This window comes from Alligator mississippiensis, chromosome 2 (assembly GCF_030867095.1).
Source record: "Alligator mississippiensis isolate rAllMis1 chromosome 2, rAllMis1, whole genome shotgun sequence".
Classification (NCBI taxonomy): Eukaryota; Metazoa; Chordata; order Crocodylia; family Alligatoridae; genus Alligator; species Alligator mississippiensis.
Window position 1 is genome coordinate 217867197 of NC_081825.1, and position 26705 is coordinate 217893901.

At 44.3% G+C, this 26705-nt stretch overlaps 1 protein-coding gene across 1 annotated transcript in view; it reads right to left on the bottom strand.

The window, feature by feature from the left end:
- Positions 1-13489: 13489 nt before the first annotated feature.
- Positions 13490-26705, bottom strand: part of APIP (APAF1 interacting protein) — a 40659-nt gene continuing 27443 nt past the window's right edge. The window contains exons 5-7 of the mRNA XM_006257994.4: positions 25702-25837; positions 19170-19337; positions 13490-18519 (exon numbers count right to left, since the gene is read on the bottom strand). Of these exons, the coding sequence (XP_006258056.1) occupies positions 18420-18519; positions 19170-19337; positions 25702-25837 (404 nt within the window). The 3' untranslated portion in view covers positions 13490-18419. The remainder of the gene's footprint in view (positions 18520-19169; positions 19338-25701; positions 25838-26705) is intronic.

Genomic DNA, 26705 nt, shown 5'->3' on the forward strand with positions numbered 1-26705 from the left:
CTCTTCAGAATGGGAGGGGTAGATGGGAGGGGAGGGAGCTCTGACAAGGTCTTGCCTAGTCTGTGCTGGAGGCTGGGGTGGGTGGATTAGAGCCCCCTCAAAGTGTGTATGTGGGGGACTCCAATCTGCCTGCCTCACCCTTCACTGTAGGCTGGGCAAACTCTAGACTGAGATCCCTCCCTTCCCTTCCCCCACTCCCATTCTGAAGACAGCACCGGACCTGGGAGGGAGGGCAGGACTAAGGGAGAGTGGCTGCAGACATGCAGCTGCTTCAAATTGAAGCTTGATTTCCCCTCCCCACCCCCCGACCCAATAGCGAATGTCTGTTGGCTCGGGGGGAACACTGTAACTCATGAAGCTTCCTGTGAATTACAGCAAGGAGTTGCTAATCTGTCAGCACTCTGTATATCACTTTAATCCTTTTACCCATTGGCAACACATAGGGGGTGCAGGTGGGTGCATGTGCACCCCGTGAGTGGGGCAGTGCACCCCCTGCAAAAATGTGCTGCCGGGCGGTCGCCGCTCACCCCCCCCTCCTCACCGGCAACACCGCTGGTGGTGTCTGCGGGCAGTCCATGATCACTGCTGGTTGCTGCCGACACTGCTGGCAGTGTCTGGGGGTGGTTGCCGACCACTGGTCATCGCTTGCCATGTATTTGCCAGCGCTTGCCCTGTGCTTGTCTCCGCCATGTTCCTGCCGCCAACAGCGCCGCCATCTGCAGGAGCTCACTGTGCCCCGCCTGGCTCTGGGGGCATGCATTGTTCATGCTTTTACCCAATGTAAAGGGGACAGAATATGGTACAAACTTCACCCAAATGACTAAAAGTAATAGAGACCTTGGAATCTGGGTGGTTTCAGAAATATTCTGAAAACCTGATACAGGTTTCAGAAATATTCTCACCAACATATGAGGTCATATTATATCTGACCTCCTGCCCCCCCCCCCCCCCAGCCCTGCAGTGGGCCTATTTAGCTCTCAGCTCAAGATTGTCCTGTTTCATAGCCTTTCTTTTTTTTTACTACTATTGCTTGAAAAGGGGCATTTTTTTATGGCTGAAAAATCTGTGCTTTGGCATTTATATCTTTTCCATGTTTTCTCTCTGAAAGCAAAGGTGTAAGAGAAGTGAATTCTGAAAGGATCAAAATATTTTACAATGTTTAATATTTTAATGTGACATTTTCTGAAAACAAATGAATTAGTTCCACTCTAGTCTCATGCATAAGATTGGTTGTATAGACAGAAGGTAGGGTTAGCACCTCAGAAACTAACTGGTTCAGAGTGGAAAAGCTTTAGTAGATGACAGCCTACTTTATCAGATGAACTCTGATGGAGTAGGCTGTTGCCTATGAAAGCTTATGTCTCTCTGAACTGGTTAGTCCAGGGTGTCAAACAGGCATCCCATGTACCAGATTCAGTCTGCAGAACTGGGTTGTCCAACTAGCAGCCTCAGTGGGGGACCTTTCTATGCAGCAGCCAAGACCAGGTACAGACATTACACTTTTCTTGGTGATCAGAAACCAGTCTATACCCATAACAGATCAGAAGTCCAGTACACATAGCTTGGTTTAAAAATGGCAGAACCTGGTCTAAGATTGGCACCTCTCACTAAGGGGTGAATGTGTGTTCTGTTCACTACTGATCTATACTATGTCGCTTACAGAAAACCATGTAATTTAGATTGATTCTACCTCAGGCTTTTTAAATGTCTGTACCCAACTCAAGTGTCTGGGTGAGACCTGTGGCTGTGGAGCCCCAGAAGCACTGCAGGAAGAAGCCCAGCACCTTGGCTTGCTCCCACAGTGATGACCAAGCCTCACTTCTCACTGGGTCTCAAACTGGCCAGAACAGGTGATGCACGTGCTAGATCTGGCATGGGAGAGGAGGGTCTCTTGGTGTGTTCTGGCCTTTTGGGCCAGCCCTGTGTCACTAATCCATGGACCAGTCCCACACCATTCATTTCGTCTGTCAGGGCAGTTGAGTTCCACACCCCTGAGTTAGTCTCTAAGGTGCTACCCTGCCCTGCCTTACTTTACCATCGCTAACTACTTCTGCCAAGGACTTGTATGGTATGGTTTGGATAGGGATGAAGAGGGAGCTGAACTAGATGACCTCCTGAGGTCCCTTCCAGCCACTCTTTTATATGATTGTACATAGGCATCTTTATATTGTTATATCTGGGTCCACAATAAAGGGGTTGGTTTCTTTCAGTTGTATGGGTACAGTTAAAGCAGTATAACAGTTTAACATGGACCAGGTCTTACTCGGGCAGATATCGTACTGTTTCCATGTACAGTTAGACAGCAGTTAGTGGATCATACTCTACAAGCCTCACCAATGTGTTTGCAGAAAATATTTGGATGTTTTCTCTCGTTCACGGCTGTCTGACAAGCAGCCTGCAGGCTACATGCAGCCCACAAAGAGTTAATCTGTGGCCCCCAGGCTCTGACCTAGTTGCCACTCCCCTCCCTTCACTCCAACTGCAGCAGCAACCAGGGTCTCCAGTCTGTCCCTCCGTTGCTCCTCCAGCATTTGCTTTCTGCCCCTGGCCCAGGGACCAGCATGGTTCAGCCTATGGCACTAGCGGGGCCCACAATGTGGTACAGTGGGGGAGAATGCAGCCAGGCAGCTGAGGTGGGGGCCGCCACCATGCATGGTGCTGCAGAGGAGGGGGTCCTGCCCCCACACAGATGAAGCAGTGGGGGAAGCCCATCCCTGCACATGGTGCAGCATGGGGATATGCAGCTATGGGGACCCATGGCTCCTGGGGTCCACTTGTCCACTTGAAAGCCCTGCTCCAATTAATTCATTTTGTAATACTGAAGCCACCATCAACAGCATCCTTGCTTTCATTTTCTCTGGCTTTCCAGTTACTTCCTTTTTCTTTCTTACTCTTCTCTCATGGACTTTCCTTTTGTTCTGTCTCAGAGCTTGGTACAAGATACTGAATTGTTTTTTTCCCCCCTCCTTTCTTCTTTTATACAATGACTCTCTTACTCTGTCCACAAAAATCAAGCAAAAAACCCATAACAAAAGCAAAAGAAATAAAGCAAATGTTGTTTCCAATTCAAACATGAATTAAATCTTAATTTTGCATGAGGGTTATATTTTACTCAGCTCTTCCATATACATTTGCGTGTGTAGTCAGTTTGGGGTGACAATACTGCAGTGAACGCTTTATGATTGCAAATGAGATTGTACAACCGAACTTCTTGAATCAAAGAAACTGACTTTATTTAAAATGGAGCTCAGTGTCATACAGCAATGACTATCAATCACTTCACAAGGATTTAAGTAATTGTTAATTGCAATGTACTTTCTCTTGAGCCTCTTTCCACACCGGCACTCCTTTATTTACATACAAGCTGAGTAAAACACCATTATTATGAAATGTTATTGTTTTGGGCTAAATCATTCTACAGTATAAGACTGGAACTCTCAGGTTTCATAGTATGATAGATGATTGAAAAGTTATAGTGTCTTTAAGGTTAGGGCACAATAAATTGTTACTGAATAAAAAGGAACAATGACCCAAGCAAATGTTACAGCTTGCAACGTGTGGTGTAAATAACATTCATAAGAGGGTTTAATTTTTATTGAGTAAATGAAATTTCAAGTATAAATAAATAGTAAAGGATACACATAAAAAGACAAGCTATGCTACTCTAAATGCACTCAGGCAAGGCCTTGAGAAGCTGGAGCACTTAAGTGATGAATGGGTGTTAAACAGGGCAGTCCAGCATCTGAACAATAGAGGAGGGGAGTATAAAAAGGTAAGAGGAACTGTGAGACAGACTACCTATAGTGATTGTGGTGTGTGGGCAACTTCTGCATACAGTGTAAAAAGGGGAAGGCTAGGGCTGAGGTGGTTGTGGCGTCAATTTCATACATTAAATTGTAGCAGACCTTCCAGGGTTGGGCAGAAATACTGCCAGGGTTTCGGGGTCTGGGGGTATGTGATCTAAGAGGATGGAGAAGGAGTGAGGCTACTATATGCTGAAGGGATGGGGTGAGACAAAGGGCAACATAGGTATGGTTCAAAAAGCATGCTTTGCCTCAGTTTTCAATAAGGATGAAGATCTAGTTGAGACCATTGGTTCGGTGCCCCATGGCAACAAGGACATGGTTTTGGATATTAACACATCTGAGGTGGAAGCAAAACTTAGATCACTTACTGTCACCAAACCAGAGGACCTAGGTAATCTCCTTTCTAGAATACTAGAAGAAGTGACACACAAATAGAAAATCCTTTAGCACAAATTGCCATTGAATCTATCAGTTTAGGAATACAGAGAAAGAATAACATAGGCAATTACAGGGCTATTGGCTTGCCTTTGATAGTCTGTAAAGTATCAGAAAAGATGGTAATAAAAAGACTAATCAAGGATATGGAAATAAATGGAAAGTGGAATAAAACGTGGATTTATCTGAGGAAGATCAAGTCAGATTAAAAACAAGACAGCCAATTTCTTGGATAAGGGCAACACAATGGACTTAATTTATCTAGATTTAAACAAAGCTTTAGATACCATTTGTAATGGGGAATTACTGCCCATACCAGGAAAGACAGGAATCAATACTACGAATCAATGTGAAGTGAATAAGGAATTAGAATAAAGGGGGATTACAGTGAATTGTGTTGACTGGAGAGAAATCACCAGTGGAGTTCCTCAGGGATTAGTTTGAAGACCTATTCTGTGTTTAGTGACCATTTTATTAGCAACTGGAACTAGGTGTGCCCTCTTTAAATGTGTAGGTTACACTAAAACGAGAGGTATTGCCAATATAGAAGAAGACTGGATTATTATGTCGGAAGATTTAGAAAATTCTTTTGGATGGAGCAGTGGACATGGAATAAGTCATAAATGAAGGGTAGTGTCATGGATCTAGGAACTAATAACAAAACCATTGGCTCTAAGAATGAGACACAGATTGGAAACAAGTAAGGAAGAGGGGAACCTGGACAACTGTAGGAGGATAATGAGATGCCAGTGGGATGTGGCTGGGAAAAAGATAATGCATTCTTAGGGAGTCTTCACTGGGGTATATTTGATAGATAAAAGGACATACTAATATTGGGATGGACAATTATTTGGGCCCATGGAAGTTTTGGGGAGTTGTCATGGGCTAGGCCAGCACCCCTGCTTATGCCCCCACCCCCCGGCAGCTCACCAAACCTCCCTATGTGGGATGGGGCTGTGGGTGAGCAGGGAGCTGGCATGGGTGTGGGTGGGCAGCAGCTTCAGCAGGACCACCACCAGCGCTGCATTTGGGCTGTCCTTCACCCTGAGGAGGGGCTGGAGTTGCTGCCCAGCTTTGGTGGTGGAGGCCCAGGTGTGGATGTGGTGGTGGTGGCATCCAGGCAGAAGCTGCTGCTGGACACCAGGAAAAGGTGGGACCACAGCCTCTTCCCCCTCACTGCTGCCAGGGCTTCCCACTGCAGCTTCCCAGAGCCCTCACTGGGGCTCTCCTCCCCGCTGCCACCAGTGCTGCCTCCAGGTAGGCAGCTAGGAGGAGGTGGCCTCAGTCATGGCCACCTCTAGGTCCCCCTTTTTCCTGGTGCCCAGCAGCAGCTTCTGCCCAGTTGCTGCTGCAGCTGCTTATCATGGCCAGGACAGGCGGGTCTGGAGCAAGTGTTGCAGGGACCCCAATCCCCTCCCCCACCCCCGCATTGGGTGAGCCAGGGCTGGGGCTAGGGCTGGGGCCAGGGTCAGGGCTGTGTGCTCAGCCTGGGCCTCAGGCCCTGCCTGTGAGTCTTGCCTGGTCTCCATGGGGCCTGGACCATTGGCAGCTAGGACTGCTTGCAGGATTGTCAGGAAATGGAATCTAGCCGTGGAGCCTCCCAGGCCTGCTGCGCACCCAGGGGCAGCAGAATGTGCCATGGGCCCGATGGCACCTGGGTCAGGCAGGACCCAGGGACCTGCTGTGGGGCGGACGAAATCCCTATGTGGACCGCGGGCTGTATTTTGTCTACTCCTGTACCAATATATAAGGCACAGGTACAGCTCCATTGAGGATACTGTGCAGTTCTAAATAGCTGATCAAAAAAAGAATAACATAAACTGGAACAGTACAAATAAGGGCCACTAAGAGGTGTAAGGAAATGGAGATATTTCCTTATGAAAGGAGATATTTCCTTATGAAAGAAGATTAAAAGAGCCTGGGCTTGCTTAGTTAACAACATGGAGATTGAGAGGGGATATGATTATGCTCCACAAATACATTTGTGAGGTGACTACTGGGGAAAGAGAAGAGCTTTTACCTGAAAAACAACCTTGGCACAACATCAAATTACTATAAACTAGCTATGAACAATTTTATATAGGAATGTTTCCTCCTCGCAAATCAGCAAGGACTATGAAGGTATTTTGCCTTCCTCTGTAGCATGGGGTATAGTCTTTTTTCTTGGATCCTCTGACCATATATTAACCAATGACTCCCCTGTCATTGCAGTTCCTCAGTTTGCTTGCTTTTTGTTACAGCACGTTGTAGGGTGTTTTTTGCATTTCTGGTTTTGCAACATGCAGCTATGAGTGGGGATTTGAAGAGGCTGGTATGGTCTGAAGAGGCAGTTGTGAAAAATCTTTGGGTAACTGGTTGCCTATGAACACAAGGGAGTGGAATTGTTGCTCTTCTTCCTATGCAAGGTTAAACTTAAAATAATCCTTATAAAAACTGTAGAGGGTGACTTATTCAGGAGGATTTTAGATACTTTTCTTGCCAAATAGAAGGCTGGTTGACTTGAAATAGAAGCAGTAACCAATAAGAAACGTTCATACATTCAGATAAATTACATTTTGAACTTGGCTTGGCATCAAATAATCTTATGGATTTTCCCTAAATTTCCCCAGTCTCTATGCAAATATGTTTAAAGGTAGTAACAGGATATTAGTCTCATACCTGCACATACCTGCACACATGCTCATACAACTAAAACCTTTTTCTTTCCAAAACCTTGGATGATGCATTGGAAGTACAAAAGGCACTTTAACCTTTAAAAGGCTGCAATTTTGGAAAGGCAGTTTAGCCATGTTAGTCTGAAGTCAAGCAGAGGCAAGGCAGATTTCCACCTACATAGATAGGGAAAGGAGGGAGGGAGGGATCACTGACCTCAGAGTAGCTGTTCTTTGATAACAAAACTTTAAAAATGAACTTGAATGCAAAATTGTAGAACAAGAAATCATTCACAGACTGGATTGTATTAAGGATGATCTAAACAGGGACTATGGATTCTTATCTCATTACCTCAATTAGCTTTTGTGCTAAGCTAGGGACCCCTTTGTCCTTGTGAGTTTATCACTTGTTTGCCTCTCCAAGCACTGCTCCCCTTTCCCCCCCTCCCTGTCTTTTGCATTCAAATCGCTCTATTTGATACACTGCTCTGTGCATGTGCTTTCACAGAATCTATTGAAATGAGCTCAGGCTCACAAAAGCTTATTGCCAGGGGTGGGCAAAACATGGCCTGGGGGCCAGATCTGGCTCATGGGGGCACCTGCCAGTTGATTGGCTCCAGCCTGCAGCTGTCCCTGTGGCACTCTGTATGGGGCCAAGTCCAACCCTGCTCTGTGCTTCAGCCCGTGTGCATTGGCTCAGCCCTTGACATCGCTTCTGGCGGGGCTGCTCCCAGTGTGGCTGGAGCTGCCTGGGTGCTGCTTTGCTCCCTGTGCCTCCAGCAGTGGCTTCTGTCCTGCTGCCCTGCTCCAGGCCGAGAGGAAGCTTCAGCTGGGCGGCTCTTGCCCCAGCATGAAGGGCTCTGGCTCTAGGTCCGGGCTGCCTTTCACCCACTCTTTTCACCTGGTGCAGGTGGCCAAGTGGGTGGAAGGCAGCTGGGAGAGCTGGAGCCAGAGCCCTGTGTGCTGGAGCATTCTCCCCACCTGGAATGGCACAGCAAGAGAAGAAGGAGCTGCCATTGGAGGTGAGGGGGGTATACCAGCACCCAGGCAGCTGCAGCTGTACCTGGAGTAGCCCCACCAGAAGCTGCATGCAACGGCTGGGGCTGGTTTGGTGGGCACAAAATGAAGCATGGTATGGGTTGCCCCAGGGGAAGCTTCCTGGCCTCAGCCCCATGCCAAGCACCTCAGGGGCAGCTGTGAACTGCACTGACTGGGCGAGTTCTGCTGCATGCGCCCTCTGCTCGCTCTTCCCTCCCCTCACCACTGGCCGGCTCCTGGGACCTAGTTCCCAGGCAGCCCCCATACCACACACATGCGCACGTGCCCCCCACATGCCCACCACACCCTGCCACAGGGTACAGGTCACTCCGCAACCCCACTCTGTGATCCTGGCTTCAGCTGCCTGTCTGGCTCCCAAACACTGTTCTCCACCTGCCCGCGGCCCCATCCCACACAGGGAGTTTTAGTGAGTTGTTGCAGCAGGAGTGGAGGTGCTGACCTGGCCCATGACAACTCGTCAAAACTCCCTATGTGGTGTCTGGGACCCAATAATTGCCCAGACTTGGTTTATGGTATACACATAATTTATACAGTCTATAAGGTGCAAATCTACCTTGCCATCTGCCTGATATTTTACAACCATTCAAATAAAAGAACATAATCTGATATGTAATAGAGAAGAAGGGAGTTATGTTGCCTGATGAACACAGTCCTAATTTTACATTTAGTTCAGGAGATTGTGTGTAAAAGATCTAGCAGAGGAACAGGATGAAGCTGAGAAGACAGAAAAGAAAACCCCTATTGAAAAAATAAATACAAGAGCACAGCCACTTGAGGCAGCATAGTTTTGGGACATGTACACACAGATACATTTATTGCAGGGATAGAGTTTCTGCGTGTTGTATGTACGAAATGGTCGATTGACATATTATAGTGTAATTGGACTGTACAATTTGCAGACTATGAATCTGGGAAAGGGAGTAATCTGGTTTGTTTGGAGGTGCAGCTTGTGGAACACTGACATTCCTTGGGAAGAAGTTTTAAAATTGTAAAGATTGTGGTACTAAGATGTTTTGGGGGTGGAAAAATAGAGGTCATTTTCTCAATCTTTTTTTTCTGTGGTTCTGTGCCAGGTATATTTGTAGGGGGCAATCTCTATTATTACACAATTAAGAATTTTGTGAAGGATTTTGCTTGTTAAATTACTATTTAACATTTGATGTCAGCATGGAACCTGCCAATGAGCACCATTCTAAATCCTTGCTTTATACAATTGATGCACATTGAAATAAAAGCTAGGAGTTTCAGAAGAATCGAATAAACTTAAGCATCTAACTCTCCTTACATTTCAACAGGATTTAGGCACCCTGGGCTCTTTTGAAATTCCCACCAAATATCAGCTGCCTAAAGTCACATGGTTGGCAAATGCTTGAGACAATCAACCATAGAACCTAGACCTCCACTACTCTCTGTAAATATGAAAACCTCTGCTTTCTGCCCTACCACTTCTCTTATTCCATTTGTAATAGGAATGTTGTCATTAGCAGAAACTGTAGCTAGTCTGAGGCCCATTTAGAAATCTTATGCCATAACAGTTTAAGTAAGTTCTTGTTCAACTGGTTTCTGATGATTAAACTCTGATTTTATCTGTTGCACATGGGAGAAACTTGCTTGTACAGTAGCATGATCTCTTAAGAGTTAAGAAACACAATGGCTCTTTGTAATTTCTGTATAACCGCTCTGAATACTGCCATTCATCATTATTTTGCATCCTGCAAATTTTTAACATTTCATTGGTTGGTATTTTATATCATCCAGTCCAGTCTGTTCTTTCTGATTGTGTTCTGACAAATATGAAAGACTCTGGCAAGGGAGATGTATAAAAAAATCTTAATTTGATTCACAGTTTAGTCTTAGTTTTTGTTTTGAGCAAGCCCAAAATCTCTGAGAAAAGGAGAGCTGAAGTTACTGAGTTTTTTCTGGTTTCAGAATCCTTTGTAAGTTTCAATATAGTTCACCTTAAAAGGGACTGCTCAGGGGTATTTGAAACAGCATCGCCAATCTCAATGTCCCCCCTCCCAATATAATAAGATTGACTGATGAAAAAAAATTTTTTTCCTTCTTGTTTATGAAGTGAACTAGATAAACACAGGTCAATTTTCAACTTTTCTCTGAAACCATGATGTCCACAAATGTAGTTAAAAATACAGATTGTCCAAGAATAATAATCCAAGAGCTGAGGCTTTAAGAAATATTACCAATACTAACAAACACTAGCAAAAATGGCTTTAAATTCAGCCCAAGCTTACTGAAAGATTCATTTTAGTGGAAATCATAGTTTTCACCAAAAACACAGTTACTTTCATTGTAGATTGTTTGTTTTTTGCAGAAGTCCAGCACAGTTCAGATGACTGTGCTTGCATGATGCATCTCTGCTTCATCTGATACTTTGCCTTGGACATTGAAAACCAGGTCTTCACACCCATCTTCCTGCACAATGCAGGTGACACATATCTAACATAACTTCTTGCTCTCTTCAAGCCTGTCTAATGGAGGCCTTAAGCAGTACAACGGATACTTATTTTGATTTGCCCACTTACATAAGGTCTGGATTTGGTACCTTTCTTCAACAATTTGGCTAAGTAAGAGTTAAAAGTAAGTTGCAGTATTTCAGTGTAACAACGTGGATGGAACTGAATTATGCACAGATGTCTGTCATTAACACATTCTTGAAAGGCAAACCATTTAATTTAAGCAAGGCAGTTTGGTTGACAAGACAATCCCTTTTTCTATGATCAAATCACACTATTTTCTCAGGGTGTGAAAATCCAGTTGTGGCCTCTAGTAGTGGGAAAATGATAGAACAGTGGCACAAAACCCAACCATTCCCAGCATATAGAACAAACTCACAGCACCTATCAGTTTACAAAAAGCTTGATGAACAGCAATGGACTCATTTTTGGTTGCTTATGTGCTTCCCCATACAGTTCTCCCTCTTTACTAAATCCAGTGTACCTCAGTGTGGAGCCAGTACCTATGTGCTAATGTAATAGGCTAATGTCAAAGATTGCTACAAGCAGTACTGATTTCTGTGATGTGAACATCTTTTCCTTTGGAAAGAAACAAAACAACTCATTTAACATCAGGCCACACAAAGCAGATAGATAAAGATTTCTATGAAAAGCTCTCAGTGCCATTACCAACTATCCTGTATTACTCCATCTGTCCTTTCAGGGTTTAATACTTTTTATGAAAGATCTAAGAGTTAACAGACATGAATGCAAAATTACTTCGCACAACAGAAGAGAGTCACAGTAATTACAGTAATTATGAAACTAATATAGTTTAAAGGTGTGCTTTAATATTAAAAGATCTTGTATGTTGCAAACTCCTTTCCTTCCTGATAAGCTACTAGTCCATTTGTTGGGAAATTTAATTTGTATGAAGAAGCACCTGGATTGATACTTAAAGCAATTAGTATTTTGGATGATTCACTGGAAATGTGTAGGTTGATATGTTTTACATAGTGCTACCTGGTGATAGCAGGGTCATAAAATCACTTGGAACTATGATATTCATCAAACACCTTCTGCCTTTAGGAAAAATTGTACATGTAGATATTAGGAAACATTTTCCAGTGTCTAATTGGCTTTGGAGTCTAAATATCATTTCCAAAAGTGATTTAGACTTCAAAGGGGACATTTACACAATGTCCCCAGAACTGCCAAGGGCACTTGCTCTTAAGTGCACCTTACTCTCACATTTGTCAACTGCATAAATGCAGCCAGTCTGGTGTCATCCCTTATGCCTGCTTTCAAGCTGATTCATGAGCAGGGACCTATGTAATTTAGGGTAGTTGAATTTCGTGGGCAGAACATAGGGTGTTTTGTGGGCGGAGCATGGCAGCCCCCCCAACCTCTGATTGGCTAAAGGGACCTGGTGGCCCTGTCCGTCACTGCTAAGTGTCTGCGAGCTGCCTGTTATTTAGCCCTGCCCCTCACTGATGATTGGCTGAGGGGTGGGGCCACATGGCAGCCCTCACAGCCAATTAGCAGTGAGGGGCAGGGGCAGCAGCCATCTTCCTGACAGCTTGAGTGGGCAGATCCTGCTCCTCCCTTCCTTGCCCTGGTGGGCTGCTGCAGTGCCCCGAGGACGGCTGGCTCCCTCTGGGGAGCCGGCATTTTCTTTTCAGTAAGTTTCCACCCTCTGCACCCAGATTTTGCAGACATTGCCTGATTTCGTGGGCAATGACGGATTTTGTGAAATCTGTGAAATCATGATTTTGGTAGGTCCCTATTCATGAGAGACCACACAGGGATACCCTCTGGAGAGGCTTTGCTGAATTTCTGGGTTTGGTTTATGTGAGTAGGACTGTATGGAAGGGATGTATTTGGAAGGGTTCCTATTTACCCCCTGGCAGTGCCGAACAATGCAAACTTACTCCAAATACCTAATGTAATTTTTGAAAGTGTAACCTAGGAGTCTAAGGCCATGGAGAGATGTGCATTTGTAGTGCTGCAAAAGCATAGCCCTATGAGGGGCATTCACAACCCCCCTGGTTGTAGCACTATGATGTTGCCACAAAGGCATACTCCCCAGCCAAGGGGAAATATGAGACTATTCCTTTGCTCCTCTATCCCTAAGGGAGTTGGTCAGTGAGCCCAATCATTGACAGCCTCCCGTTCCTCACTGTGGACAAACATCCTCCCCTGCCACCCAAGGCAGCAAACATCCTCCTCTGCGCCCCTGCCCTTCAAGGCAACACACTCTGACAGCTCACTACCACTGCTGTTGCCAGAGAAAGCAGTGATCCTTGCCCCTACCACTGCTTCAGCCCATAGTCCTGGCTGGGTTTCAGCTCTGCTACCCAGCAGGTTGTCAAAAAGCAAGCTGCTTTCTCTCCCTTCCCTTTCCCCTCCTACCTGTTCTTACCCAGGAAAGCCTGCACCATGCTCCTGCCCACCTGGACAGCAGGCAGTGCAGGGAAGCTGCACACTGGACAGCAGATGCCCAGCCAGGTGGGGGAGAAGCTGCAGCTGGGTGGCTCTTGCCCCAGTCTGTGGGTCTCCAGCTCCAGGTCTTCTTCCACCCACTTGTCCACCCTTAAGTGGCTGCTCATTGTGCTGGGTGAGCAGAGTGGGTAGAAGGCAGCTGGGAGTTGAAAACTCATGTACTGGAGCAAGAACTGCTCAGCTGCAGCTTCCCTGCCACTCAGAGCAGTCCAGTAGGGTCAGGAGGAGGAGAAGCCACTGGAGGTGAGGGCAGCTGAGCAGTACCTGGGAGGCTGCAGCTGCACCAATAGCAGCCCCACTGGGAAGCATGGCATGGACTGCTTCAGGCAGGAACAGGCAGGGCTTGGCCCCACATATGGAGCACTGCAGGGCAGCCACATGCTGGATGATGGGTGGTGGGGTGGGGCGCACCACACCTGTATTGTTCTGCTGCATGTGCCCCCTGCCCTTCCTCCTTCCATCCCCGGCTGGCTCCTGGGACCTAATACATGGGCAGTCCCCCTCCTCCCACATGTGCACGCCCATCTCCCCACACATACCCACATATCCTGCCCCCCACCTCCACCCCAACCCCCACCACACAATATACAAGAGTAATACTTTATTTTGAGGTATTATGCAACCACCTCTATATACAGTACTCAAAAACATAAATCAGTACAAAAATTATTTTTAGAAATAAAATTAAAATATGTCATAGTAGATGTTTGACATTAGTATATATATTTTTTATCTATAATTTGTTAAAATGAAATCTTCTGGAAGATTTTATGTATGCAGCCTTCAACAGCTCACCAAAACTTAGTAAGTGGCCCTCCAGTCGTAATAATTGCTCACTCCTACTTTAGAAGGTGGGAAGAGCAAAAGCACTATGGGATATTGGGAGAGCAGGAGGCCTGTCCCTTAGTGCTACAGTAGTTCAGATGTTACATGTGGAACTACAAAACACAGCACTATAGAGAAGCTCCTGTTTCAAACAAGAACACTTTTGTAGTGTTTCTGCATGTGCCATTTTTGTCCCGTCACATGAAGTGCATACCTGTATACCAATTTTTCTGTAGCGCTACTACAAGGGCATATATAACACACTTATGTGCTTTTGAACATTTTACTCATAGTAATTACTGAAGGAAAAGCCTGTACTTCTTGAGGGGCTTAGGAACCAGTAGTAAATACACAAAGTTTATGAAGTTATTTTTTTTTAATTGCACAGATTCTCAACAGGTATCAGAGAAACATATTTGACCAATCCTGCATTACTAAATGCAAGTAGGATTCTGAATAAGTGAGAGACCAGTGGAGAAAAAGTTGATAACCACTGTTCTATTGGGACTGTCACCTTTTACAGGTTACTGAAGAAAATCTCTCAGCTGTATTTTAGAGCACAGAGAGAACACGTAGAGTAACAAAATTTGTTTGGAAAGAAAGGCTTGAATTACGAAGAGATTAACAAATACCTCTGCAGACATTTTTTACTGGTAAGATATTTTAAAAGTAATCTCTACACTTCTGGCAAACAAGGGCCAAATCAGTTTAGATATTATTTGTAATTAAGATAACCTAGAAGGACCAAATATGGCAAGAAATTGCTTTTCCTCATACCTTCTATTCCAGTCTATCAGTGCAGGGCAACTGTAGCATTAAAAAAACAGGGAAACCTTTTTGTACTTAAACATCAATACTGTGTAATGACATAATTGTTTTACTGTGATTGTACTAATTGAATAATCACAGGAATTCACTTTTGTAGAGATATGGTAGTTTAGAGGAGGCACCTAGGGTCACCCTCAGTAGGTGGCAATCAGACAAGGATAGACCCCACCCCCCCCTCTGGACTGACACATCAAAAAACTAATCTCCTGGTTATAACGTGCCTTCGGGAAAAGAGCACTAAGGAAAACACAAACTGCTGAATACCTTTCATGTCTTTGATTCAAAGACCTTGAAACTTTACATATATTAATTAGCCCTAGAATATGCATGGTTAGAGCATATGAGTGCCCAGTCACACACATTTGAAGGGATATACAAGTACATACTTGTACACAGTCTTTGTTTCAACTTATAATCGTCTGCTTTATCTGCAGGTGCAAATCTTTTTCAACAAAGAAGAAATTTCTGATACTGAGAAACATAGCTAGAATGGGGTAAAAAGTAGCCAACAGAATGCAGAGGACATTAGCTCTGCTGGTAGGTCAGAGATAACACATTTGGCTTTGAATAGTGATGTGAGAAAAAAAATCAACCCAAAGGATCTACTCTTGGGAGAACACACTGAAAGGAGGAAAGCCACAGTGCATATGTCTGTGACATAGTAACAATGTCACAGATCTACATACTCACACAGGACAAATTCCATCTAAACCAACCAGTTTGATTATGTATAAATATGACTTCAACTGGTGCTTAAAATGGGTAAAGCAGCGTGAATAAAGGGAGGAAACCACTGAAGGACAAGTCTGAGTTAGGTACTAGAGCACTCAAGATATACTGCAGAACAGAGATGTATGCCTAATAGAATAAGTTCGATCAGAACCTTGCACTGTTTTCTTTTTTCAGCTATTCTCTGATCAGGAGGTTTTTGTTTAAAAAATAAATCATTTAAATTGAGAACATTAGAAACTGAGTATGAGCTCAGAACTGAAGACAAGGATTTCAGTTGAAATGACAGAACTAGCAAATTTTGCACCACAGAAGGCAAGTAAAGGGGAATGTACTATTCTTCTAAATTGATCAAGAAACAACAACAGTTCCACAGACAGAAAGCACCTGCCAGCTACCAAGTCCACCTGACAGTATGCTTTCAACTGTAGGCCTAGTGCCTGACAGCGCAGTTGCTGGATGTGTATAGCCTCTTGCATCTAAAGGCAAAGTCTTATCAACTCAAAGTACTTCCATAGCCTGCCCATGTCATATCTGCAAAATTGATCTTTGTAAAACAGTCACCTGGAACTTGATACATGTTGTTCCCAAGCATTATGCTATCAATCTAAGCACCAAGCACATCCTAGGTTTGGTAAATCACTAGTGTCTGTTGAGATGCATTGTCCGTATGGATGAACACCTTCTGCCCTCCTTTTTCTCTTCCTTAAACACCTTCTACAGGTAAGAGGAAATTTGAAGAGCAGGAATTGTAAACTGACAATAAACTCCTTAGCACAGGAGCTATGGCAGACTCTATAGATATTGCTAAGGCAAATAATCTCAGATCAGAAAATACGGGGCATGTGCACAACCCCAGTGACAATGAGCTTATGGACAATGCATCTCAACAGAATCCAGTTACTAGTGACTTCTTTTTTTCCCCCTATATAATGTAAGGAAAATCAGCCAAATTTGGTTAGTTGCATAATTTAAGAAATAAAAAGATAAAGCAGAAGCTTTTATTCACTGAATTTTGTTGTAACAGAAGTGATATAACCACGTTATACTCTTTCAGGAAAGCTGGGCTTCGAGAAAATACAAAAATATGAGAGGAAGAACTATTAATTACTTCTTGCTGAGGACTTGGCTGCTTTGAAGGACAGAACAGCATTTTATCCCCCTAAATGCATATTGGGTAAATTGCCAACAATGAGCCATCCCTTGCATAAATTTGCTTAAATTTCATGCCCCATGGTCTGCAAATCCAGTACAAGGAACCAATTCATGATAATGTCCCAAAGATGCAAAAGACCATCAATTTATGTCTAAGTTGATCTGACAGAACTACTGAATTAGGTCTGTTCTACCAACAATATGGCGCACACAATGTACAGGAGATTCAATATTTTGTTTTCATAAAATAAAATAAAATTTTGTTTTATCATCGTGTTCACAGAAATACATGTACTATACTTAAACAGACCATTAGCTCAACAAAACTAATAATGTTTTCAGCAGTGGCCATTCTCTTATATATTAAAAGAAGATACATGAATGCATTGTTACGTGATGCTGTTCTTCAATGAATAACATTATTTCTGACTTTGGTGGCACTGTTTTACATAATGAATCATGAGATTTCATTAAACCTGTTTAGTCATGGATCCAAATGGGTCATAAACAGTTATCCAGCTATGGGTTTAAAGAAGATCTTACTGTGAAATGAACTCTCCTTAAGTAAAAATGAGATGGAATACAGACCATCATGTTACTGGAATTCATTTAGAAAACAAAATACAGAATGATGTGAACTTTCTCACATTTCTGAAGAAAATAATAGTTGAGACAGAATTTTAAAAACATGTTACATGTCCTATTAAAAAATATTACATCCAACTGAATTACCAAGCCAACTAATGCTAGTACTGGCAGAGGTTCAAATAACTGCATAGCAGGATGTGTGATTTTTGGGATCAGGGATTGATCCCAATCATGCCTTTATTTGAATGGAAACCAATTATGTTAGCAAGGTTTCTGGAGGGGGTAGCTGAGAGGCTCCCTGCAACTGGGCTAGTTGTCCAAGCAAGAGCTGCAGGACAAGGCTTTTTAAAATGCCAGGTTGTGGGAAGCCAAGGGACTCCCCTGTCCCCAGGGAACCTTGCAAACTGCCCGCCTAACAGGCAGGTTTTGGCATCAGTACTGGGAACATAAATGGCTGACCATGTGGCATTATTACTATTTACGGTATGATTTACATGTTAATCACACCATAAAAGTAATGTACATTAGGGGTTGTACATGGTTTTTGAATTTTGTGTTTAATTTTTAAGTATAAAACTTAATTAATTAATCCAATGCTGGAGATCCTGTCAGTGCTTACCATTTTCAACTTGAATGATCATAGACAATTATTAACAGAATCACCACGAACTATTAATTTTGCAGAAATTGAGATCCAACAAACACTTAAAAAAAATCTAGAAGCAAATCAGGAAAAAAGAGACATGTTAATACTTCACCAAATGGGATACCTAGCTCCTTTTGCCAGTTTGTACTTTCTTAAAGATACGAGACTGATTCCCAAAGATTTTCTCGTTATTTTTACTACCTTTTTATTACTTTTCAAAAAAGAAGTTGCTCGATCAAACCAGCATCCAGTTTAGTAAGTGAAACAAAAGTAATTAAAAATAATTCATAAAAACTAAATTAAAATATTATCAATACTTATTTGCAGCACACTGGAAAAAATATGCCTCACAAACTTGCCACACTGCAAAAATCATCATCATTTACACATTCAAAACCAATAATCAAAAGGTATTAATTTCCACTAATTTAACTTATAAAGCCCTAAAAAAAAAGAGGGAGGGAAACCAGAGCACCCTCATCCTGAAATAGGCATAAAGCTTACTGGCTCAGTTTGTATGACTGGGGTTTCCTCCACTTGTTGTTTTTGGTAACACTTATTACTCTTCAGCTTTAAAAGACATAACACAACTGTATTAGATAAGGTGGGGTGGCATGGATCTGATGTGCACAGCATGTTTCACGATTCCGTATTCAGTTCTAACTTTTTTTCACATTGTTTTCTGCATATATATATATATATATATATATATATATGGTTTGTTATAGTATTGTGTTGTGGTGGTTTATATGATCCCATTTTCTTCTGTTGGAAGTTTTGCTGGGTCTAGTCCATGCTGCTTCATCTGCACTGCAATATCGAACAAGTAATCGTAGCATTCACACCTTATATATAAAAAAAAAAAGAACAGAGAAATTACAAATTAGGACTGAGTCTTAAGAAGCTGCAAATTTAAAAACAAAACAAAACAAAACATTTTCTTCTATAAGCTGAACACTAAGAGCATGGTGGTCATGCAGTACACTCCTATGATTGCTTGTCTTTCATTATCAATATTTAGTCCTTCACAACATTGAAGTTTTCATGGTTGGGGCAGGCAGGGAAAGGGGGGTGCAACACAGCCTGCGTGGCACCTCACATTTGTGAAGCATGGCTTTCCATTGAGAGATGGAGAGCCGGATTCTCACTGAAGGGGAAATTTGTTATTTAAAACACCCATTGTTAGGTACGTGTGGCTCTGTAAACAGAGGCATTACAAAGAGACCATGAAAGCAATCTGGAGACCTTCTCCAAAAGTGAAGGTGGTCGGTGTGGGTGCGCGTAGGTGCTAAAAGGAATTTTTCCACATGATGGGAACCTTGTCAGCGGAAACAGTTATGAAAGAGGAAGAGTCCAAAGGGGAAATCATGGCTCCATTAGTAATACTTCTATGGGGGTAGGATTTCACCTTGAGTTGCAGAGGCTCTGATTCCTCTGGGAAGGAAATATCAATTGATATTTTAGGTCTACAATGGCAACAGAAAAGAATACTCACATTGTTTTGGCTTTTTCCCAAGTTTCTCCCCATACATAAACTCCATGACGCCTGACCAATACAGCACAGGAGTCTGGGTATTTCTCCATTGCACGTGCCATTCGTTCTTTCAGATCTTTCTCTTCTGGTGTATTTTCAATGATGGGGACAACTAGCATATCATCATACCTAACAGAAAAAGGGCACTGTTGAAATAAAAACCCCTGTGTATTTTGAAGTGTTCTCAGTTCTTGCACGGACCTGGATGTTAGAGGTTTTTTCTACCTCGAAGAGCCATTGTCTTTTTCTTATCAAAGAGGTTCTTCCTTAATTAAGGATGTTCCCAAATCCTCAACAACATCAATTTTCACTCTCATCCTGTGAGTTAAGCTATACATCATCTGCACAGCTCCCAATGCAGCAAATGATCTAACACATAGGTTTTATATGGGTCACCTAGCAACTGTTGGTCTGTCTCAACCTGTATTAGCAAATTCTCCAATTTTGCATTATGTAGAAACTTGAAGAACCATCCAATTAAGACTGACATGAAGCAGCCACTTCAGGTGCAGATAAATATAAAAAAATATTTAGGTTTAGTTGGTCCAAAAAAATCTCTGGAAACCTAAACAGAATCCTGTTGAACAATATAGCTGAAAAGAAAAAAAAATGTTTGAAGAATTAAAGATGCTTCTCTACTGTGGGTCAGACTTGATCAATATTTCCACAGTTTGAGAACTCTACAGCTCTATAAACAAGACGCTGTGTGGTAGTCAGTGAAACCTGCACAATAGTTTGCAATGAAGAGGAACCAGGACATTTAGCAATGTTTGCATCTCAATTAATATTGTCAGAAACATGTTTAAATGAGTTTAATAAATTCCCAGTTCAAATCTAGGATTCATTATTAAGATCATAAATGTATTTTATGGGGAGAAGCTAGAATCTTTTTAAAAATCACAGACATGAAATAATGCTGACAGTAAAAATGACTGCATTCTATGTTAAGTGTTTATTAGGGTTGTACAAAGCTTTCGGTTGCTGATTCGATTCAGTGGAGATTCGGCCCAATTCGGCAGCTGAATCTCTGAACTGAATCAGGAGACCCTTTAATCTCTTCAAATTGAATCAAAACCCTCTGACTCGATTTGGAGAGATTCAATGATTCAGACATAGGCACAGCTTTAAATGTTTTTTTCTGCATACCTCAAGGTACCAGGTGGCTCGTGAATGCTGAGATGGTGGGGTGGATGGAGAATCCCACAGGAGCATGGGAGGGTCCCCAGTGTGCTCAGCGGCGGACCTGGAAGTGGACTAGAAGCACTTCCAGTCCGCTTCCAGGTCTGCAACTGGTGCCTCATGGGTCTGCGGGGGCACCCAGGGTCCCCTGTGGCTGATTGTCGAGCCAAGGAAGGTGCAGGGGGTGTGTGTGTTCCCCGTGCGCTCAGCGGCAGACCTGGAAGTGGATTGGAAGTACGTCTGGTCCGCTTCCGGGTCTGCCGCCGAGCACACACCCCGCCCCCGTGCTCCTGTGGGATGCTCCATCCACCCCACCATCTCAGTGTTCGCATTCCGTGCCTGGTACCTTGAGGTATGTAGAAAAACATTTAAAGCTGTGTCTATAGATAAAGCTAAAGCTAGCTGAGGATGAGCAATACACATCCTTAACTAGCAGGATGGGGTCTGAGGAGGGGCAGGCTGAAGTGCTCTGGGTCAGAGTACAGGGGGGTTGTGGGGAAAGGGACTTAACAGTGGGGGTCTACTACAGACCTCCCAACCAAGGGGAAGAGCTAGACTGCGAATTCTTGGGTCAGCTTGAGGAGGCACTTAAGGCAAGGGATGTAGTTGTCAAAGGTGCTCTAAAATACCTGGATATCTGCTAGGAGGAGCAGTCAGCCAGGACTGACTGCTCATGGAGGTTCCTTGTCAAGATATAGGACCTCCACTTAACCCAGGAGGTGCACTGTCCCACCAGGGGAAATGCCCTGCTGGACCTGGTCCTGGCCACAAGCAATGACCTGGTGAGGGGACTCCAGGTTCTTGACCACCTGAGCGACAGTGATCATGGCTTGCTGCAATTCACCATGTAGCGCAGGGTGTCAAGGGCCTGAAGCAAGGCAGTAGCCCTTGACTTCAAGAGGGCCAACTTCAATGAGTTGAGGAGATTGGTAGGAGAGGCACTGGGTTCCTGGAGAGTAGGGGAGCTGGGTGCCCAAGATGAGTGGTCGTTCCTTAAGAAGACAATACTCAGAGCCCAAGGGGTGACAATCCCAATGAGAATCAAAGTGGGCAAGAGTGCTCAAAAGCCCCCATGGTTCACCAAGGGCATTCAGGAATGCCTGACTGCTAAAAAGGAGGCGTACACCCAGTGGAAGGGAGAGGCTAACACCAAAGAGGAGTATACCTCCATCGCTTGGGTCTGTAGGAGGGCTGTTAGGAAAGCTAAGGCAGATATGGAACTAGGGCTAGCATCAAGGATCAAGGACAATAAAAAGTCCTTTTTTAAATACATAGGGAGTATGAAGAAGGCACCGGGTAATGTGGGGCCCCTGCAGGATACGCTAGGCAATCTGGTGGTTGCACCAGAGTAAAAAGCAGACATTTTTAACAATTTCTTTGCCTCCATTTTTTTGTGCAGGGACCGGGACTCCCCCACTGAGATTCAGGACGGACACAGGCGAGACTCCGCCAGGTCTAGGGTCAGGGAGGACTGAGTTACAGAACTTCTGGAGGGGCTGGACATGTTCAGATCAGCAGGTCCAGATGTTCTCCACCCCAGGATGTTGAGGGAATTGGCAGGGGTTATTGCGGGGCCCCTGGCATGGCATTACGAGCACTCATGGTGCTTTGGCCAGGTGCCGGACGACTAGAAGAGGGCCAATGTGGTCCCCACCTACAAAAAAGAGAGGAGGGAGGACCCGGGCAACTACAGGCCCGTTAGTCTTACTTCGATCCTGGGGAAGCTCTTTGAGAAGATTATCAAGGAGCACATCTGTGAAGGGCAAGCAGCGGGAATGATGCTCAGGGACAACCAGCATGGTTTCATTACGGGCAGGTCCTGTCAGATCAAACTGATTGCCTTCTACGATCAGGTCACAAAATCATTGGATGCAGGTGTCGCGGTGGATGTAGTCTTTCTGGACTTCAGGAAGGCCTTTGACACTGTCTTCCACCCCATTCTCATTAAAAACTAGGCAACAGTGGCATTGATGCCTACACAGTCAGATGGATAGCAAACTGGCTGAGGGGCTGCACCCAGAAAGTGGTGGTGGATGGGTCATATTTGACCTGGAGGGATGTGAGCAGTGGGGTCCCCCAGGGCTTGGTCCTTGGGCCCGCACCGTTCAATTTCTTTATTAGCGACTTTGACGAGGGGGTGAAAAGCACCCTGTTTAAATTCGTGGACGACACCAAGATTTGGGGTGAGGTGGGCATGCTAGAAGGGAGGAACAGGATACAGCTGGGCCTGGACAGGTTACAGGGGTGGGCAAATGAGAATAGGATGGGATTCAATACTGACAAGTGCAGGGTGCTGCACTTGGGCACTAAGAACCAGCAGCATACCTATAGGCTGGGGAACTCTCTTCTTGAAAGCACAGTGGCAGAAAGAGATCTTGGAGTCATTATTGATTCCAAGATGAACATGGGCCGCCAATGCTAGGACACGGTCAGTAGGGCTAACTGCACCTTGTCGTGCATCAACAGATGCATCACAAGCAGGGCCAAGGAGGTGGTCCTCCCCCTCTATGTGACACTGGTCAGGCCGCAGTTGGAGTACTGCGTCCAGTTCTGGGCGCCGCACTTCAGGAGGGATGTGGACATCATTGAGAGGGTCCAAAGGAGGGCCATTCGCATGATCCAGGGACAGCAGGGCAGATTCTATGAGGAGAGGCTACGGGACCTTAACCTGTTCAGCCTTCACAAGAGAAGGCTGAGGAGATCTGGTGGCCGTCTATAAACTTATTAGGGGGGACCAGCAGGGAATGGGGAGACCTTTCCCCCCCCTCCCCCCGAGTGCCTCCCGGAGTAACAAGGAATAATGGTCATAAGTTGTTAGAGAGTAGATTCAGGCTAGATATCAGGAGGCACTACTTTCCAGTCAGGGCGGCTAGGATCTGGAAACAACTTCCAAGGGAAATAGTGCTGGCTCCTACCTTGGGGGCCTTTAAGAGGAGGATTGACGATTACCTAGCTGGGGTCATTTGAGCCCAGTTTTCTCTCCTGCCCAGGGTAGGGGGTTGGATTAGATCTGCAAGGTCCCTTTCGACCCTATATCTATGAATTTATGAATCTATAGCCAAATCGCTGATTCTCTGAATCAGCACTGAATCTTTAGATTCGGATTCAGTCAAATCGAATCGGGACAGTGATCCGGATCGATTAATCGAACCACTGTCCCCCGAAGCAGGCCAAGTCCAAATCAAATATGGTCCACTTTGCACACCCCTAATGTTTATTCCTGGAGCAAGAGGAAATTTGATCCTTTAATATGGAAGGTATGCTAACACTGGGGCTTGTCCCTTTATGGACTTGGAGAAGAGAACCAGGGAGCTGTAAGTTCTGTTCTAGGAATGGCCAGATGAGAGGACCTGCTGATGAAGGCAAGGCCCCATCCTGGAGGTTTAAAAAAGATCCCAAAATGGGAAGGAGAAAGAGAGAGGGGATAGGGAGAAGCAAATCAACTTATGAAGGAATGGTGCTGCTGAAAGAAAGTGTCTGGGGCTAGAATAGTCCAAGGATCTCTCCAGCTCAGGCCATAAGTGAGGGAGATGAAGGGAAGAGACACTTTGTGGTCAGTTCTGTGGGTCTGTGGTTTTTCTCTATGCTTTGAGAATATATGTAGCCAAAGTGGTTACAAATGGCAGCAGAGCATAGGTTGCTGTTAGGGGTCACAGTGGCAAATTAAAGCATGGCCTACAGCATCTCAAAGCATTCTGCAAGTAACAAACGAAGCAGTGTTTGGGAGACTGCCTACTCTGGATAGTAAAACTAGAGAAGGTTAGTAGCTAGGACAGATGACAAGGGGCCAGATCTTCTAGGTTCTCGTTCATGCTCTACCACTGGCTCACTGGCATGGACATGTCACAAAACACTCCTCTATGCCTTGCTCTCTGAAATGGGTGTACACAAGATACCTGTTTCCCAAGGATGTTTATACACCTTTAAGTCTACAAAGTTCCTTGAGATCCTTGGATGAGAGATAACATATATATAATTTTAATGTTGAGAGTAAAATGATGGCTAGATCAGATTCAGCCAACTCTTTTTGAATAATTTATTTTAATCAGGTTCAGGATCACCCTTGAAACAATATTAATAAACCAACTGTTTTAGCACCACACCTAACCTGTAGTTAAACAGCCAGCCTCATTGTATTCATTGCCATAAACGTCACTCAAATTAGTAATAGGAGAGCTTTTATTTACTTATTTTTACATCAGAAAACATTCTCTTCTAGGCAGTTATCTATTTCCTCTTATTTATTTGGGCTTTGGTCCATGATATGCATGTTGAGTGTTGCCACCCATCCCCTCAACAGTCACAGAACTAATGAATGTTCCTTTAAACAAATTACAAATATTGCTTACTTAAATGCACGAGTAAGCATGGTGTAGCAGGAATTAGAGAAATGTGTTTATTCTTCTCCCTCTAGGGGCAGGAACTGTAATGAATAATGAGATTAAATGCACAAATTTCATTATTTGTCATCTAGGCTAATGACAGAAGTTACACATAAATGGGTTTAAGTGATCAGAAATTGTTTTAAACCTGTAACAGAACAGAAGTTCAGTGTACATACACCAGTTTCAAAATGGCTGAAACTGGTTTAAGATAAACCTGGTTGAATGTAGCATCAGACTTAACTGATTTAGGTCAAACCAGTTTATGAAACTTCTGTCCCTGACCCATTCCTGGTTCAAGTTAAATCAGCCCTTGCCCAGCATTCCAGCATTTTGCAGCCCTGGGCTGGGCTGGGCTGTGCTGTCTGCTGGCCCCACCTCTCTACTCCCTAGCAGGAGCAGTGAGGGCTGGCTCACTGGCACCCCCAGGCAAACCACTGCTGGGGTCTAGGACCAAGGACAAAGGTTAAACTTCCCTTCCCCTGAGTATGGAGCTGCCCTGCCCTGTTTAATGCTGGCTGTGACTGTGGACTACATATCCCAGAGGTACTTGGAAGCAGGAAGAGTAAGAGACAAGCCACCTTGCAGAGTCCTACTGCTGTAAGTCTGGACAGTAAATCCCAGAGACCTTGGGGGCAGCAGGAGGAGGAAGCAAACACAAAGCCCATGCTGGCTATGTGCCAGAGAGCTGTGCTCCAGTGCTGCCTGGCTTCTGGCTTGCGTCACTACAGGCATGTGGCTGCATTTTCTGAATCACAAGTGAATGTCTGTTCATTTGCTTATGAACTAACCTGCAAAGACTAACCTGCAAAGACTGAATCAATTCAGCCTTGGGCTTTCTGACTGTCTGTACTTAGCCTCTAAGACAGTTTGGCTTTTCTATCAGAGGAAAGAACAAATAACATGAACCCAATTTTATAATGGGAATGTACCTGTAATAGCCTTCTGAACTGCATTTCTTGATTCCTTTTATCATCTCCTGATGGGTGATTTTAAACTCACTTCCTGGATAGAGAAGAGTGGCCATAACAGCAGCTTTGGAATGAGTATGGATTACAGCATTTGCTCCTAGAGGGAGAAGAATAAACACATTTTTCTATAATTCATGCTACACTATGGCTCTCTACTGTATATTAAGAAGCTTATTTTCATATATTCAATTTATTTCTGTTGGGGAAACTTCCTTGCAAAGGATAAATATTCAGATATATAGAGAAGCGAAAGATATGATAAAAGGAAGTAATTAGTGGAATTACTTCCTCTTTAACAATTTCTTTGCCTCCATTTTTCTGAGCAGGGACCTGGTCATCCCCCCCATCGGGATCCTTGACAGACCCAGGGGAGGCGCAGCCAGGCCCAGAGTCAGTGAGGACCTAGTCAGGGAACTTCTGGTGGGACTAGAAATGTTCAAATCAGCAGGTCCTGACAATCTCCACCCTGGAATGCTGAGGGAATTAGCAGAGGTCAGTGTGGGACCCCTGGCACAGCTTAATGAGCATTCATGGTGCTCTGGCGAGGTGCCAGAGGACTGGAAAAGGGCCAATGTGGTCTCCATTTTCAAAAAAGGGAGGAAGGAGGACCCAGGAAATTATAGGCCCATTAGTCTTACCTCAGTCCTGGGGAAGCTCTTTGAGAAAATTATCCAGGAGCACATCTGCGAGGGACCAGCAGGGGAGATTATGCTTAGGGGCAACCAACATGGGTTCATTAGAGGCAGGTCCTGCCAAACCAACCTGGTGCCTTCTACGACCACGTCACAAAATCCTTGGACGCAGACGTCGTGGTGGACGTAGTTTTTCTGGACTTTAGGAAGGCCTCTGACACTGTCTCTCACCCCATTCTAATTAAAAAATTAGGTGACTGCAGTGTTGATGCCTACACAGTCAGATGGGTTGCAAATTGGCTGGAGGGCCACACCCAGAGAGTAGTGGTGGAT